The sequence below is a fragment of the Heterodontus francisci genome, chromosome 23, assembly GCF_036365525.1.
Source record: "Heterodontus francisci isolate sHetFra1 chromosome 23, sHetFra1.hap1, whole genome shotgun sequence".
Lineage (NCBI taxonomy): Eukaryota > Metazoa > Chordata > Chondrichthyes > Heterodontiformes > Heterodontidae > Heterodontus > Heterodontus francisci.
Window position 1 is genome coordinate 48,945,232 of NC_090393.1, and position 18,620 is coordinate 48,963,851.

At 43.9% G+C, this 18,620-nt stretch overlaps 1 protein-coding gene across 1 annotated transcript in view; it reads left to right on the forward strand.

The window, feature by feature from the left end:
- sppl3 (signal peptide peptidase 3) overlaps positions 1–18,093 on the forward strand; it is a 287,681-nt gene extending 269,588 nt beyond the window's left edge. The window contains exon 11 of the mRNA XM_068055206.1: positions 16,455–18,093. Within this exon, the coding sequence (XP_067911307.1) occupies positions 16,455–16,526 (72 nt within the window). The 3' untranslated portion in view covers positions 16,527–18,093. The remainder of the gene's footprint in view (positions 1–16,454) is intronic.
- Positions 18,094–18,620: the final 527 nt, after the last annotated feature.

Here is an 18,620-nt window from a genome sequence, read left to right on the forward strand (position 1 = left end):
TGACTCCCACGACTTGTGATCAATGTCACACGATTTCATGTCGCGTTTGCAGACGTCTTTATAACGGAGACATGGACGGCCGGTGGGTCTGATACCAGTGGCGAGCTCGCTGTACAATGTGTCTTTGGGGATCCTGCCATCTTCCATGCGGCTCACATGGCCAAGCCATCTCAAGCGCCGCTGACTCAGTAGTGTGTATAAGCTGGGGATGTTGGCCGCTTCAAGGACTTCTGTGTTGGAGATATAGTCCTGCCACCTGATGCCAAGTATTCTCCGAAGGCAGCGAAGATGGAATGAATTGAGACGTCGCTCTTGGCTGGCATACGTTGTCCAGGCCTCGCTGCCGTAGAGCAAGGTACTGAGGACACAGGCCTGATACACTCGGACTTTTGTGTTCCGTGTCAGTGCGCCATTTTCCCACACTCTCTTGGCCAGTCTGAACATAGCAGTGGAAGCCTTACCCATGCGCTTGTTGATTTCTGCATCTAGAGACAGGTTACTGGTGATAGTTGAGCCTAGGTAGGTGAACTCTTGAACCACTTCCAGAGCGTGGTCGCCAATATTGATGGATGGAGCATTTCTGACATCCTGCCCCATGATGTTCGTTTTCTTGAGGCTGATGGTTAGGCCAAATTCATTGCAGGCAGACGCAAACCTGTCGATGAGACTCTGCAGGCATTCTTCCGTGTGAGATGTTAAAGCAGCATCGTCAGCAAAGAGGAGTTCTCTGATGAGGACTTTCCGTACTTTGGACTTCGCTCTTAGACGGGCAAGGTTGAACAACCTGCCCCCTGATCTTGTGTGGAGGAAAATTCCTTCTTCAGAGGATTTGAACGCATGTGAAAGCAGCAGGGAGAAGAAAATCCCAAAAAGTGTGGGTGCGAGAACACAGCCCTGTTTCACACCACTCAGGATAGGAAAGGGCTCTGATGAGGAGCCACCATGTTGAATTGTGCCTTTCATATTGTCATGGAATGAGGTGATGATACTTAGTAGCTTTGGTGGACATCCGATCTTTTCTAGTAGTCTGAAGAGACCACGTCTGCTGACGAGGTCAAAGGCTTTGGTGAGATCAATGAAAGCAATGTAGAGGGGCATCTGTTGTTCACGGCATTTCTCCTGTATCTGATGAAGGGAGAACATCATGTCAATAGTCGATCTCTCTGCACGAAAGCCACACTGTGCCTCAGGGTAGACGCGCTCGGCCAGCTTCTGGAGCCTGTTCAGAGCGACTCGAGCAAAGACTTTCCCCACTATGCTGAGCAGGGAGATTCCACGGTAGTTGTTGCAGTCACCGCGGTCACCTTTGTTTTTATAGAGGGTGATGATGTTGGCATCGCGCATGTCCTGGGGTACTGCTCCCTCGTCCCAGCACAGGCATAGCAGTTCATGTAGTGCTGAGAGTATAGCAGGCTTGGCACTCTTGATTATTTCAGGGGTAATGCTGTCCTTCCCAGGGGCTTTTCCGCTGGCTAGGGAATCAATGGCATCACTGAGTTCCGATTTGGTTGGCTGTATGTCCAGCTCATCCATGACTGGTAGAGGCTGGGCTGCATTGAGGGCAGTCTCAGTGACAGCATTCTCCCTGGAGTACAGTTCTAGGTAGTGCTCAACCCAGCGGTCCATCTGTTTGCGTTGGTCAGTGATTATGTCCCCCGATTTAGATTTGAGGGGGTGATCTTCTTGATGGTTGGCCCAAGAGCTCTCTTCATGCCATCATACATTCCTCTGATGTTTCCGGTGTCTGAGGCCAGCTGAATATGACTGCATAGGTGTTGCCAGTAGTCGTTTGCGCAACGCCTAGCTGTTCTTTGTGCAGTACTTCTGGCTGCTTTAAGTGCTGCGGATGTTAAATCGCTGGGGGCTTTCTTGTAGTTCAAAAGTGCAATGCGCTTAGCGGCTATGACAGGTTCCAGCTCTTCATTATGAGATTGAAACCAGTCTGCATTTCTCTTCGCACTTTTGCCGTAGGTGGTCAAAGCTGACTCATAGATGGCGTCTCTGATGTGGGCCCACTTGGTCTCAGCATCCCCTGTGGGAGTGTTTTGAAGGGCTGCTACAAGTGAATTTAGAAATTTTTGTAACAGCTGTGGGTGAGAAATTCTGCTCGTGTTGATGCGCGGGTGGCCCTTCTGCTTGGAATGATGCAACTTCTTTGGTCTGAGTCTAACCTTGCTGCACACCAGGGAGTGGTCGGTGTCGCAGTCCGCACTGTGGAAGCTGCGTGTGATTTGAACACTGTTTAAGGCGGCTCGCCTTGTGACAATGAGGTCTAGCTGGTGCCAACGACGTGATCTTGGGTGCCTCCATGAAACCTGGTGACAGGGTTTAGTGTGAAAGAACGAGTTGGTGATGCAGAGGTTATGATAGGTACACAACTCAAGCAGTCTCTGCCCGTTCTCATTCATCCTTCCAACGCCATAGCGCCCAAGGCAGGAGGGCCATGAGTCATGGTCGGCCCCAACCCTGGCATTAAAGTCCCCCAGCAGGAATAGGTGTTCGGTGTTGGGGATGCTGCTAATGTTATGGAGTTGTTCATAGAACTGGTCTTTAGCTTCAGGTGCGGAACAGAGTGTTGGAGCATAGATGCTGAGTAGGTGTACTGGACCAGAGGTGGTGAGCAGTCGGATGGACAGTATGCGTTCCGAGCCATTTGAGGGAGGCTCTATCATGCTGAGCAAGGAGTTTCTGATGGCGAAGCCCACTCCATGCTGTCTTGGTTCTTCAGGATCCCTGCCCTGCCAGAAGAAGGTGTAGTCTTGCTCTGCTAGAGAGCCACTCGCGGGGAGGCGAGTCTCCTGAAGTGCTGCAATGTCCACATTGAGTCTACTGAGCTCGTTGTTAATGATGGCGGTCTTCCGAGAATCGTTGATTTGTGTAAGGTCTTCCGACAGGCCAGGACACATAGTTCTGACGTTCCAGCTTGCAAAGCGAAGGGCTGGTACCTTCTTTCCTTTTTTCATGTTGTTTGGTGCGGTGTATCAGTCCACCTTTCGGGCAATGACCCTGAGCTCCAAGCACCCATTGAAGCAGGCAGACTGTGGCGGGACAGAACCTTATTGACCGGGGGCTGCCCGGTTTGAGGCGGGCGGTAGCTGTCCAGTGAGGTGCAATGACCTCTCCCACCGACAAAGGCAACCCGTGAACCCAAGGTTCAGTTACAGTCAAATAAACTGCTTTGTGAGAAGGTTAGATTAACCACTTGTGGAACCTTTCCACTTCTCTCATTAAGGAGCATCCTTTATATCTTTAGCTTCTATATGCCATTTAATTGTAAATAAATTTGGTAGTGTTTTAACTTGTACAAAGCAGACTAGCATTCTCCCCTTTCCAAGGTAGCAGAGGAATGTGGAAGGCATACCATATATTCTCCAGCAAGTGATTTAGCATGGTCTTGATTAATTGTTAGACATGGACAATGGTAAAACATACACTGCAGAGAATAAAGATGCAGGCTTTGTTTTGTAAATTGTTAGCAAGTTATATACATGCAAAGAAGTGATTCATAGAATCACAAAATGATAAAGCAGAGAAAGAGGCCATTCAGCCCATTGTGGCTGAGCCAGCTCTTTGAAAAAGCTGTCCAATTAGTCCCACTCCGCTGTTTTGTTCTCATAATCTTGCAATTCTTTTCTGAATATTGCATTCCAGATAATAGCTAGCTGCGTTTTTTTAAAAATCGCGTATCACTTCTGGTTCTTTTGCCTAGTATCTTAAATCTATCTCCTCTGCTTACTGATCCCCTTATCAGTAGAAATAGTTTCTCCTTATCGACTTGATCAAAACTATTAATGATTTTGTACACCTCAATTAAATCTCCCCTTCACCTTCTCTGCTTGAAGGAGAATATCACCAGCTTCTCTAGTCTCTCCATGTAACTTTTTGGGGAAGAAACCTAAACTATAACACCACTGGAATTGTTTATCATAACTTTTCAACTCGATTTCAGGAGGAGGAAAGTAAAACTTGAATTCTTCTTGGAGAGTCAGTGCTTTTAAAACTCTCCTTTAAATGTGCCATCATCACCTCAACTCAAAAAAAACCCTTGCCTCACCATCCTTGCAAACTACCACCCCATCACCAACCTTCCTATCCTCTCCAAAGTCCTTGAATGTGTTGTCACCTCCCAAATCCGTGACCATTTTTCCCAGAACGCCATCATTAAATTCTTCCAATCTGGTTTCCGCTCCTGCCAGTCTACCAAAATGGCTTGTTACAGACAGATGGCAAGGGGTGTGGGTGGTTCCCACTATTCACCTCCCAACTGACCACAGTCGTGTTTTGTTTAAACTGATGGGTTAGCCCCTGAGTGTTTTACTTGCCAAATAAACAGACAGTGATAGGTTTTCTTGTATGTTTAGAATGGAAGATTAACTATTTATTGAATAATATTCATTCTCCGAAATGTTTGCAACACCGCTCGCGCACGCATTCACTCGAGAGATCGACGGGAAAGGGTTCAAAGTATGGTAGGTGTTCATGGTTTGCAGTAAACCTGTTGAATCTTCTAAGTAGGACAGTCTCGTTTAAAGATGCAGGCCTGGGTGTTTGTAGTCTTGAACATGTTGAGGTGTTGCAGATTTCTGGTGGTTGAGATTTCAGTCTGGAGGTGGCAGTCATTTTTACTTCTCTGCTGCACCAAGTTGAAGTGTAGAATTAGCAGCAGGGAAGCTGCTTCTTGCTTAGGCTGGATCTTTCCACTGCCCCGACTGGACTCCTTCTGTGAGGTTGCTGTGATCTCTGTCTCTCTTTCTCTCCCCCCCCCCCGCCCCCCAGAGGGTTGCCTTTTAAGGTCATAATTCATCATACTAACATTTCTGGTACCCGACACATGGTCTTCTCCCCTGGTGTGACACACAATGGACCAGGATATGGAATTCATGGCCATCCATTAATTTCTGTTATGGTGTGTCTACTTCACACCTTCTTTGTCTCAGAAGAAAACCATTCAATTCAGGAATGTGTCTCGATGATTTCAGGATGGGTGTAGCCGACTGCTCTTAGTTTAGAATATGTCTTTTTGTCCTTTCAAGACAGTGAAGCAATTTTTGAATACTCAGGCCATTTTGCAGTGCATTGACTTTTCCTTTAAAAGAATGGACAATTTCAAAGAGTCCATATTGATTAAAGTTTGTATCTTAAATGTAGGAATATATGACTGGCTCTTACCAAAGTTACAATCGCATCCTATGTGACTGTGACAAACGTAAACTATCCCTCCTCGTATTTCTTGACCTGTCTGCAGCCTTTGATATAGTTGACCACACCATCCTCCTCCAACAACTCTCCACTGTCGTCCATCTGGGTGGGACTGCACTCACCTGGTTGCATTCTTCTCTATCTAGATTGTAGCCTCAGTATCACTCTCAATGGCTTTTCTTCCCACTCCTGCACCGTTACCTCTGGTGTTCCCCAAGGATCTATCGTTAGTCCCCTCCTATTTCTCATCTACATGTTGCCCTCAGCAACATAATTTGAAAACATGATGTTAGTTTTCACATGTAGGCTGACGACACCCAACTCTAACTCGTCACTGTTGCTACTTTATCAAATTGTTCGTCAGACATCCCGTATTAGCTGAGCAGGTGTTTCATCCAATTAAAGATTGAGAAGACCAAAGCCATTGACTTCAGTCCCTGCCACCAACTCTGTTCCCTAGCTTCCAATTCCATCCCTCTCCCTGGCAACTGTCTGAGATTGAACCAGAGTGTTTGTCCCCAAGATGACCACCTAAGCGCACATTTGTGGTATCACTAAGACATCTATTTCTATCTCCGTAACAGTGCCTGACTCCACCGTTGCCTCAGCTCATCGGCTGCCAAAACCCATATCCATGCGTTTGTTACCTCCCGACTTGACTATTCCAACTCTGTCCTGGCTGGCCTCCCACATTCTGCTCTCCAAAACTCTGCTGCCCATGTCCTTACTTGCATCAAGTCCTATTCACTCGTCACTCCTCTGCTCGCTGAACTATATTGGCTCCTTGTCAAGGAACTTCTCAATTTTAAAATCTCATTCTTGTTTTCAAATCCCTCTATGGCCTCGGTCCTCCCTATCACTGTAATCTCCTCCAATCCCACAACCCTCTGAGATATCTGCACTCATCTAACTCTGGTCTCCTGAGCATCCCCAATTTTAATTGCTCCACCATTAGTGGTCATGCCTTCAGCTCCTTAGGCTCCTTCATACCTATCTCTTTGACCAAGCTTTTGGTCATCTGCCCTAATTTTGCCTTATAATGCTCCTGTAAAGCAGCTTAGGGCATTTTATTATGTTAAAGGTGCTATATAAAGACAAGTTGTTGTTGGTTGTGTATTCAGAATGGCTGCGTTTGCTGACAGCACAACCACTAAGTGGCGCAGTGCTGGAACATGCGCAAATGCAGCCTCATTCACTGAAAGGTCACTTGTCTGCGACGTCTCAGGCAGCTGCCAGTAATAAAGATAGCACTGCTCAATTTGTCACGAAAAGTTAACGCAGCCTTAAACCCAAATCACCTCAGTGGCTGCGATTGCCACCTCCATACCAGCCCCAACAGTACCCCGCTTCCCCCTCCTCGGCCACTCACTCCCCACCTTGCCTCTGCCTTCTCTCAGCCACCCACCCCCACCCTCGCTGCTTCCCCACCTTGGCCACTCACTTCCCGCCTCGCCGCTTCGGTGGCTCATTCCCCACCCCCATCCGAGAGGCGGGGAGCGGCGAGGGCAGGAGCGAGTGGCTGAGAATGGAAGCGGCGAGGGGAGGAGCGAGTGGCTGAAGGAAGGCAGCATGAGGTGGAATGGAGTGGGAAATTGAAAGCGGGGATGGTGGGAGGGAGCGGGAAATTGAAAGCGGGGATGGCGGGAGGGAATGGGGTACTTTTAGGGGAAATGGAGCCGGTGATTGCAGCTATTGGGTGAGGACACATTACATGGTGACGTCAGCGTGCGAATTTATACAGGCAAGTTGGCAAATGTTCGGACGCACTGGTGATGTCCGTGATCACTCTGCGCATGCTCTGCATTGTCAAGAGTCACTTTGGTTCAGAATAGACAGGTGCCATTTGTGCCCTACAGATGTCATTTAATTTTCCATAGTGACTGTTACTCAAGATCGTTGATTGGAGCAATGTCTTATTTAGATTTCCACAAGTATGGTGCTTTGATATCTAATGTATTTTAATTTAAAATTTTGTAGAGTCGATTTCAGTGTATGGAAGGGGAAATTGTGGGTGATCTGAGCCATCGTGTACATATTCATTTTATTACCCTAGATGGTGTGTGGAAATGGGTTAGCTGCAATCCCCTACGCCAGGAAAAGGAGACAATGCAGGCAACATGTCCTTCTGATATGTTAGAAAAAAAAACTATACTAGTTAAATGTTTGGCATGTTTCATAAACTATACTGCTGTGCAGTGAGGGAAAGTGTTTACTTTAAATGATACGATTCTGCCTAGGGAGTTAAGCTTCTTTCCCTTCCTGGAATACAGTGGAAAGATAAGCTGACATTTCATGTGCACTCCTTGTACTGAGTAATTGTGCTCTCTGACGCATTTTTGTCTCATTAAAAATCTGCATCCTGTTGTCTTTTGAAGAAGTGAATTACAGTTTCAAAAAAATCTTGCTATTGATTATAATGGAGAGATACTATGAACACTGATACATTACAAGTAGTGATCTTGGACTGATACCAGTAGAGTCCAAAATTACATTGACACTCTTCAATGTGGTTCTTGGTTCCATAGGATCTTGGCTTTACAGTTATTACACTGAAAATAATGACTTGCCCAAGATTGGTGCCCTTCCATCCCCTACAGTAAAAAGACAGTTTTAGCTCACTGGCGTTCGTTAGGTATGTACCAGTGAATGTAATTGATGTCTGAGTGGGAATCTTGTACAAGTAATGCAGAGTTAGTTTTCAGTGCAAAGATGGAGGTACTTCCGTGACTGGGGTCAGAGTCTTACACTGTGGAGGTTTGCGAAGGTTATGCCATTGTTTAAAAAGGGTGCGAGGGATAGGCCAAATAATTATAGGCTGGTCAGTCTGACCACGGTGGTGGGTAAATTATTAGAATCAATCCTGAGACACACGATAAACTGCCACTTAGCAAGGCATGGATTAATCAGGAATAGTCAGCGTGGATTTGTTAAGGGAAGGTCATGTCTTATTAACTTGATTGAGTTTTTTGAGGAAGTAACAAGGAGGATTGATAAGGGTAGTGCAGTGGATGTGGTCGATATGGATTTTAGTAAGGCATTTGACAAGGTCTCGCATGGCAGACTGGTCGGAAAAATGAAAGCCCATGGGATACAGGGGAATGTGGCAGGTTGGATCCAAAATTGGCTCTGTGGCAGGAAATAAAGGGTAGTAGTCGAGGGATGTTTTTTGCGAATGGAAAGCGGTTTCTGATAGCGTTCCACGCGTTTCAGTGTTGGTTCCCTTGCTGTTTGTGGTATACATTAATGATGTGGACTTAAATGTGGAAGGCATGATTGGGATATTTACTGATGATGCAAAAATTGGCCATCTAGTTGATAGTGAAGAGGATAGCTGTAGACTCCAGAATGATATCAATGGTTTGGTTGAGTGGGGGAAAAGTGGCAAATGGAATTCAATCCAGACAAGTGTGAGGTAATGAATTTGGGGAGGGCAAACAAAGCAAGGGAATACACAATAAACAGGAGGATATTGAGAGGGGTAGAAGAAGTGCGAGACCTTGGAGTGCATTTCCACAGGTCCCTGAAGATGGCAGGACAGGTAGATAGAGTGGCGAAGGCGGCCGATGGAATGCTTTTCTTTATTGGCCAATAATATAAAAGCAGGGATGTAATGCTGGAACTGTATAAAACACTGGTTCGGCCACAGCTGGAGTATTGCATACAGTTCTGGTCACATTACAGGAAGGATTGCACTACATTACAGGATAATTGCTCTGGAGAGAGTACAGAGGAGATTTACAAGAATGTTGCCAGGGCTTGAAAGTTGCAGCTATGAGGAAAGATTGGATCGGCTAGGGTTGTTTTCCTTCGAACAGAGGAGGCTGAGGGATGACTTAATTGAGTTGTATAGAATTATGAGGGGCATAGATAGAGTCGACAGGAAGGACCTGTTTTCCCTCGGGGACAGGTCAATTACCAGGGGGCACAGATTTAAGGTGGTTGGTAGAAGGATTAGAGGGGACATGAGGAAAAACGTTTTCCGCCAGAGGGTGGTGGGTGTCCGGAATTTGCTGCCAGGAATGGTGGTGGAGGCAGAAACCCTCAAATCATTTAAAAGGTACCCGGATATGTACCTCGTGCTGCAACCCCAGGTGCCGGAAGGTGGGATTGGAATTGGACAGCTAGTTTTTTCAGCCGGCGCAGACACAATGGGCTGAATGGCCTCCTTCTGTACCCTAATATTTCTGTGGTTTCTATGGTGTGGTGCACTTCATGAGTCACCATTCTTGGGACCTGGCATCTTTTTTTTTTCAATTCATTCATGGGATGTGGGCATCACTGGCTAGGACAGCATTTATTGCCCATCCCTATTTGGCTTTCAGAAGGCGCTGGTGAGCTGCCTTCTTGAACCACTGCAGTCCATGTGGGGTAGGTACACCTACAGTGCTGTTAGGAAGGGAGTTCCAGGATTTTGACCCTGTGACAATGAAGGAACAGCGATAGAGTTCCAAGTCAGGATGGTGTGTGGCTTGGAGGGCAACTTGCAGGTGGTCGTGTTCCCATGCATTTGCTGCCCTTGTCCTTCTAGGTGGTAGAGATATCGGATTTGGAAAATGCTGTCTAAGGAGCCTTGGTGCGCTGCTGCAGTGCATCTTGTGGATGGTACATATTGCTGCCACTGTGCGTTGGTGGCGGAGGGAATGAATATTTGTGAATGAGGTGCCAATCAAGTGGGCTATTTTGTCCTGGATGGTGTCAAGTTTCTTGAGTGCTGTTGGAGCTGCACCCATCCAAGCAAGTGGGAAGTATTCCATCACACTCCTGAACTTGTGCCTTGTAGATGGTGGAATCTAGAAGACCATCTCCAGAAGAAGCTTTTGCCAGATTGCCCCTATGGGAGAACACAGAGAATTTAGGCATGTCTACCTTAACGAGACACATACTGGTCAGGTTTAACCAAAGAGAGTCCCGGGAACCCGGATACTGCAGACACGAGCTGGGGAGTGGCCTACCAGCTTTGTTGCACAAATCTTTAGAGCCTGCAGGTCCTGAACTTTCCCTTCTGTTGGAAGATCACAAATATCAGCACAACAGCCGAGCTGCCAATACGCTGGACACAGTAGTCAGCCTTATTAATGTAGCAGTTCTCTTTTGTTAATATACTTTAGTGATTGGGTGTGGACCTGCATGTCTAAAATATAGTCAGTTTGAGATTCTGCTGGTTGTGATATTGTAGAAAATTTGTTTTGAAATTGCGTTCTAAAACAAGTTACATTTGGTGACATCATATGTCAAGATGCTACTACTAAACTTTAAAAAAATTATCTGTATGTGGGAGCAACTTGTATGCCAAACCAAACAACTTTAGGAACGATAAGGATCTCGTGAGATAACCACATATAAAAAAGGCATTTTGGACCATCTTAACTCATCCATCCAGAAAGACCCAACAATCCCTCCATTTTAGCATCTAAATGCTTCTTAAGCGATGCTATGATTTCACCTTCATTGCTGTCTAGAAGTCCATTCCAAGTATTGATCGCTGTGTTTGTGAAGAAGTACTTCCTGATACCTATCTTTACCATTTGCTAGTTTGAATCTGTGTCCACTTATTCTATTCACAGTTTAGTTTAAATATTACAGATTTAACATTTCCATTCCCTTAACTATTTTACACACTGCTTGAAGGTTAGCTCTCTGTCTCCTTTTTAGGCTCAAAATCCCAAATTTTTCCCATCTGTTCTTCCGGCAGTCCTCTAACACTTGTGGCTCCCTTTTCCCCACTGCCTCCATTGCTTAAGTATCTTTTTTTTCCTGGTGACGTGAGCACAATATCCAAGATATAGTCTGACCAAAGCACTGTAAAGTTTCGTACATGCCAGCCTATAAACTCGGAAAAGTTGTTGAACAGCTTCAAATAAGTCGACACAGCCCAGAAAACATCTGCATAGACCCAATTTACTCAGCCTCTCATCCCAGGGACCAATCTAGTGAACCATCTCTGTACTGCCTCCAATGCAAGTATATCCTTAAATATGGAGACCAAAACTGCACAAAGTACTCCAGGTGTGGTCCCAAAGTTCAGTACAAGTGTAGCAAGACTTCCTTACTCTTGTACTCCAGTCCCCTTGCAATGAAGGCCAACATGCCATTTGCCATCTTAATTGTTTCTTGTACCTGCACGCTGACTTTGTGTTCCTTGTACAAGTACACCCAAGTCTCTCTCAACATAAACATTTAGAAGTTTCACACCTTTTAAAAAAAAATACTCTGCTTTTCTGTTCCTATTATAAAATGAGTAACCTCACGCTTGCCCACATTATACTCCATCTGCCATCTTGTTGCCCATTAACTTAACCCCTCTCTTTGTAGCTTCTTTGTGTCCTCTTGATGGCTTACATTCGCACCTGGCTTTGTATTGTCAGCAAACTTAGATACATTATTCTCAGTCTTTGTCTAAGTCATTAATATAGATTATAATTAGCTGAGGCCCCAGCACTGATCCTTGTGGCACTCCAGTAGTTACAGCCTGCCAACTTGAAAATGCTCCATTTATCTCTGCTTCCTGTGCGTTAACCAATCCTCTACCCATGCTACTGTATTACCCCCAACTCCATGAGCCCTTATCTTGCATATAAGTCTTTTGTGTGGCACCTTATCAAATGCTTTTTGGAAATCCAAGCATACTACACCTACTGTTTCTATTTTATCTACCCTACTAGTTACATCCTCAAAAAAAGTCTAGAAAATTTGTCAAACGCTATTTTCTTTTTGTAAAACCTTGTTGACTTTACCTGATCATACTATGATTTTCTAAGTGCATTGTTAAAACTTGCGTAATAATAGTTTGCAGAATTTCCTAATAACTGATCTCCGGCTAACTGGCCTGTAATTCCCTGTTTTCACTCTCCCTCCTTTCTTGAATAGCGGTGTTACATTTGCTAACTTCCAATCCACTGGGACCATTGTAGAATCTAGGGAATTTTGGAAAATCATAACCAGTGCACCCACTATCTGCAGCTACCTCTTTTAGTCTGTTTACCCAATCAGCCTTAGCCAGCTCATACCCAGTTTGACATACTGCAGTCCCAAACAAGAATCATGAATTTTAAAAAAAATGGTATGAGGGGAGAGCTGGCTAAGACTGATTGGGTAAACAGACTAAAAGGTAAGGCAGTAAATAAACAGTGGAAAACATTTAGAGAAACAATTCAAAATGTTCAACAAAAACACATTCCATTAAAAAAAAAATCTCAGCAAGAAAGATCCATCTGTGGCTTACTGGGAAGTTGAGGATAGTATTAGATTAAAAGAAGAGACTTATAATGTTGAATTCAATTGTATTATGATTAATTTTTCCAGGAGATCTTTTACTATGCGATTGTTAATTAAATCTCCTCATTGCACAATACTAGATCTAAAATAGCTTTATCCCTAGTTGGTTCCACAGCATTTTGTTACAGGAAACTATCGCGAAAAAATTCTACAAATTCATCTTCCAGGCTACCTTTGCCAATTTGATTTGTCCAGACTATATGAAGATTAGAGTCCCCCACGATTATTACATTGCCTTTGTTACAATCTCCAATTATTTCTTGCTTAATGCTCTGTACAATGTTATAACTACTGCTAGGGGGCATATAAACTATTCCCATCAGCATTTTCTGACCTTTGTTACTTGTAATCTCCTGCCATACTGATTTCTACTTTCTGATCTTCTGAACCAAGATCCTTTCTCACTACTGTCCTTATGTCATCCTTTACAATGAGGGCTACTCCTCCTTTTCTATTGTCTGTCTTTTCGAAATGTGTACCCTGGAATATTTATTTCCCACCCTTGGCCACCTTGTAACCATGTCTCTGTAATAGCAGCTAGATCCATTTATCTCTATTTGTGCTGCTAGTTTCTCTATCTTATTGCAACTGCTTTGCACATTCAGATAAAGAGCCTTTAATTTTATTTTTACATGACTATTCTTTGCATGGACCTTATTCGCTGATGCGCTATTACCCTTTAAATGCTGTCTCTGTCCCTTCCTGTCCCACTTTGCCTGTCTTTACTCAAATCGTTACACTGCTGTATTGCCTCAACTTCTGTCTTTAGATTTCTAAAGCTCCTTTCACCTGACCCTGCCCCCCCCATTAGTTTAAAGCTTTATGCACAGCTCTAGTTTTACGATTCACCAGGACACTGATCCAAGCCCAGTTTAACTGGAGCCCATCCCAACAGAATAGCTCTTTCCCCAGTACTGGTGCTAATGCCCCATGAATCAAAATCCCTTTTTTCCATGCCACTCTTTGCGCTACTCATTTAATTCTGTAATCAGCTTGACCCTATGCAAATTGGTGCGTGGCTGAAGTAACAATCCAGAAGTTGTTATCTTTTCAGGTTCTGTGTTTTCATTTGGACCCTAACTCCTCAAACTCTCAGCAAAACGTCATTCCTAGTTCTACCTATGTCATTGGTTCCTACATGGGCCACAGCAACTGGATCCTCCTCCCCCCACTTCAAGTTAATCTCCAGCCATGAGGAGATGGCTTTACCCTTGGAACCCAGCGGGCAGTACAACCATTGGAGCTCCCGTTTGCAGCTGCAGAGAACAGTATCCATCCCCTAACTATACTGTTGCCTATCGCTACCACATTCCTTTTCACTCTTTTTCCCCTCCCCTCCATAACTTGAATGGCCTCATGCCCCATGGTGCTATGGTCAGTTTACCCATCCACACTGGTAGGAAGTACCTCATACCTGTTGGGCAAAGTCAAGGGCTGAGGCTTCTCTATAACTCCATCCTGGATCCCCCATCCCTTCCTGACTGTCAGTCACACCCTCCTATCCCTGACCATTAACCAGCTCTCAAGTTCTATTTGGCGTAAGGGGTGTTACTGCCTCCTGGAACAGTGTTTCTGATGAAGGGTCACAGACCAGAAATGTTAACTCTGCTTCTCTATACACAGATGCTGCCAGACCTGCTTAGTATTTCCAGCACTTTCTGTTCTCATTTTTGAAAAAACAGCAAGTCACTTTGCAGTTAATTCCACCCTTTATTTACCTTGGGTTAATTGCAGGGAGATGGTGGTGCAGGGTTAATTGCATCAGTTATTGATGGAAGTAATTAGCACCTTGTCTCTCGTTTTTCTGTCCTGGCAGAACTCTTTCAACACTTGGGTAGCCCGTTTAAGTTTGAATGTCTCCTGTCTTGCCTTAATCGTTAAGCTACTGATGTGACTTCATGTACTGTAATCCAATTCCTAACATTAAAATACCTAGCTCATCGTCAGAGTGTTCCTCACAGTGGAACAACCGTAGGAAACCTGTTCCAAGTACAAAGTAATCCAACCAGGCTCAAAGAACCAGCAATAACTTAATCGTACTTTTTAAAATTTATATTTATGCTGAATTTTGACACTGAATACAATAAGGGACAGTGGTGCATGGAATTAAGATAACTTTTCTACCTGGAGTCCCAGTGAGATTAAGTCAGTTCAGCATCGGGACATGCAGAATGTTTGTTCCATTTTGTGGAAGATATACTCCAGAGATCTGAGTATATAATCTACAGTACTGAGGAAGGTCAAACTGTTGGCGATCCCATCTTTTTGGCTGAGATGTTAAATCAAGGGCCTGTCTCAGATGAATGTAAAAATCCAACGGCACTATTTGCAGAGTTCTCCATGTATCCTGACCAACAATAATTCCCCAATCAACACCACTGAAAACAGATTATCTGGTCATTTATCTCATTGCTGTTTGCTTTGCATGAATGGGCTACACTTCAAATATACTTTATTGGCTGTGAAACACTTTGGGATGTTCTGAGGATATGAAAGGCACTATATCAATGCAAGTTCTTCCTTTGAAGAAAGTCCTTAAAGGCAAAGAGAAAAGTCAAAGAAATCTAGAGATGAGCTTGAAGGTGCTGAAGGCCATGGACGGTGGTGGTGGTGGGGTTGCTGAAGGAATGCATGGAAGGCCAGAATTGCAAGACTAAAGTGTTCTGTAATGCAAGGCTGGAGGAGGTTGCAGAGGTGGGCTGGGCAAGGCCATAAAGGGAATTCCAAGATGAAAAGCAGAATTTTTAATTCAGTGTGTTGGGGGAAATGGAGTCAGTGTACGTCACTGAGGATTGGGATGATGGATGAGCAGTACTTTGTGCAAGACAGGATATAGGAAGTTTGTGCGAATTGGTGTTTTTGCAGGATGAAGACTGGGAGGACATTGGATAAAGTAAGTCTAGAAGTGACAAGTGTGTATAAGGGTTTTGTGAGGGTGGGATGGGGATGATAGAGGTGGATGTAGCTGACTGCAGTCAAATTGGTTATGGTCTTGGTAGAGATCTCTGGAAGAGGGATGGCGATAAAATCAGTGGCATGGAAACAGGAGTTTATGGTGAAATTGAAAACAATGTCTTTGGTCTTCCCAAAGTTCAGTTAATGCGAGACAGATGGTCTTTGTAGCGCAATGGTTATCTTAGGGCTAAGAGTGTGGTCAGTATAGGTTGGAAAGGTGACCCACTCAAGGGCAGATTCATATCTGGTTCTAGGATTCTAATTTGGGGGAAGTGCATTCCACATAGCACTCTTCCACTTTACATCCTGTGTCCTGTACCATCTCTTTAGGCACGCTGTGCTTCACTGTTAATGCAGAGACACTGTGATCAAATGTGAGAGATAAGTTCCTTGCATTTACTTTACTCTAACCTGACGGCAGAATCATAGACCCGCACTGTCAGGGTCTAAGATGCTATCAGTTACTACACTCAGATTAATTATGTTATGCAATGCAAGTAGAGTTCAATTTGTCTGCAGTCAGCTGCATTGTTGTAGCAGAAAAGCAGTTTAAAAGACCCGTAAGTGTGCAATTGTTTTTCTGTTCTTGTGCTGGGAATGCACCCCACAGTATAAATAGTGTGGATTCTCAGCCTGTTTTACAGGATGATTCTTGGAGCAGTTCTGTGATGTAAGGCAACATTTGATGCAATAATATCCAACATATAGAAAGCACCTGCTAAAATGTTTTAGCTCTTCTCGAGGAAACATAGCTCCCCTTTGTTGGGGGAGGGGTGGTGGTGGGGATCAATGTTGTTTTGCTTTGGAATTTTCTCCGTAAACCTCTCCACCCCTCTCTCCTTTAAAACACATTTAAAACCTACCTCATCTAACTTCTTATTGTGGCTTGCTGTCAAACTTTCTTTGATAACGCTCCTGTGAAGGGTCTTGGGACAATTTGCTACATTAAAGACGCTTTATAAATGCACGTCGTCGTTTGGGTAGTTGCTGACCACTTGTGCCATGCTCTGTGCTCTTTTCCTCAGGGTGATCTACGGCGTATGTGGTCAGAGCCATTCCACACCAAGGCAAACAGCTCAAGGTTCCTGGAAGTATGATGGGATGAAGCACAGTCGAGAGCAGGAGTGATGTATGCTGGGCACCAGAAGATTTCTGTCATGTGGTTTCATTCTTCTCATCAAACATGATTGGTGCTTAAAGTGTTAACAAAAAATGGTTGTGGAGGAAATTTTTTTTTCCTTTTAAAGGAATACAGACCCTGTACAATTAATCCAACCCATCTGCAGTCTTTGGATTAGCAACAGACTCTCACACCCTAATGTAATATATTACAAAATTTAAAAAAAACAACGAAACCCACCTTTTTAATGACAAGATGTCAAACCTAATCTTGTACATGGAGCTGCCATATAGAAGACGCAACTTCGAAGAAGTTTGTTTCAGGGGACCAGCGCCAAGTCAACGACTATTTAGTTTGTCTTGAACTTTAGCCTAAGGAAGACGAGAAGGCAGCAACATATCTTTTGAATTCAGTAATTATCTGTGCGGTGACTAATATTCCCCCCGCCCCCCCCCCCCACAGACGCGAGTTGGGTATGCAGTAAAATCTGTGCTGTAATTAACTTTACACCTGATGTTTTGTTGCAATGATCCAGAAAGGTAAAGACGCCAAGATGAATCATGTTGTGTACTTAAGTGGCCTGTTGTAAATTTTAGCATGTAAAGCATTAAATATTGCTTCAGTATAAGACCCACTGTTCCCTTTTCCAAGATGCTCCTTTACCATAATACGTGAGTTTAGAAATGTAATTGTAGTTTGCACTTGTACCTGTGTTCATGACCCCAGTTGATCTTGCACAATTATGATTGATGTAGCAAAAAAATTAACTTTTTTACAGTTATCCCTGTTTCTTTTTTTGGTTTGATTAATTTAGCTAATGCATGTATCATAGCAGTACTCATTATCTGAACCCTCTTGATTGTCGTGTTGTATCCTTGTAAATATTTCTTTTTTTGTATACATTTGTTTAAATGTGCGTTGTTAGCTCTATATACCTGTTGATAAGCGTAATCTGGTCCAAGTTTACAAGCAGTATCTGTTTTGTACCTTGGGTTTGTATTCGGTTCACAGAACTTTTTCTGATAGGCATTGACTTTGGCTGCTGTGGTAGCAGCAATTTAATATACAATGGTGTGCAAATCAAACTGGCAGATTGCGTGCCCATAGAATTTCCATCGTCATTGTGTGAACAAGATGGCAACTGTAGTCTTTTTACCCAGCGATTGCATAATACAGTGCAGGGCCTGGAACCAAAATGAATTAATTCAAACAGTGCTTCAAGTTCATCCTCCATGCCCACTTCTACCCCCTCCCCTGCCCCCGCCTGTTCTCCACAGTATCAGGTTGGTATTTTTTAAAAAGGAAGTGTTTTCTTTTCCTGAAAACAACTGTGTAATATTTTCATGCCGTAGACTAGACGAGTTGATGAAGCCATTTTATAGATTATGGCTTTGCTGAAAGCAGTCAAATAGACTGAATGGATAATGTACAATCCTCTGTACACCAGTAGTGTATTTCTGGCCCTGGAAATGAACAATACCTTTCATCTCTATATAACATGCACAGTCAAGACTCCTTTGTAAATAAAACCAAAAGTTTAAGTGCACCTGTGTGGTTTATTTTCAGAGTTCTGTAAGGTTACTTATTAATAAAAGCCGTTATTTGTGTTTATTGCAAATATCCTCAGAAAAGGATTTTGTTAGAATGGGTTTGATTTGTGGATTTGTTATGTTGCCAACGGGGAAACAGCTGGATGCATCAGCTGGGATGAGTGTTGATGTAAAGACATTCACCCTGATAACCTGTCTGTGCTGAAAAACGTGTATCATTATAAAAAGAGTAAAAGTTACTGTTGACATGTTCAATTTAGCAGAATTGCATTAGATTAAAAAACTAAATCACTGCAGAAGTTTTTTTTGTCAGTTGCTTTTCTGCAAGGTATGGAAGTCTTCTGGGTTGCAGTGGTCCATGAAAAGAGGATACTGCACACTCCCACTTATAAATGTGTGTGGATATGAGTATTAAAACTACCTGCGTTTACAATTTAATTTTTTGTATGCTTCTAGCAGCGTTTCTTCGCCCTCCAGCACTCTTTTCACCCCCCCCCCCCCCCCCCCAAAGGTACAATGCT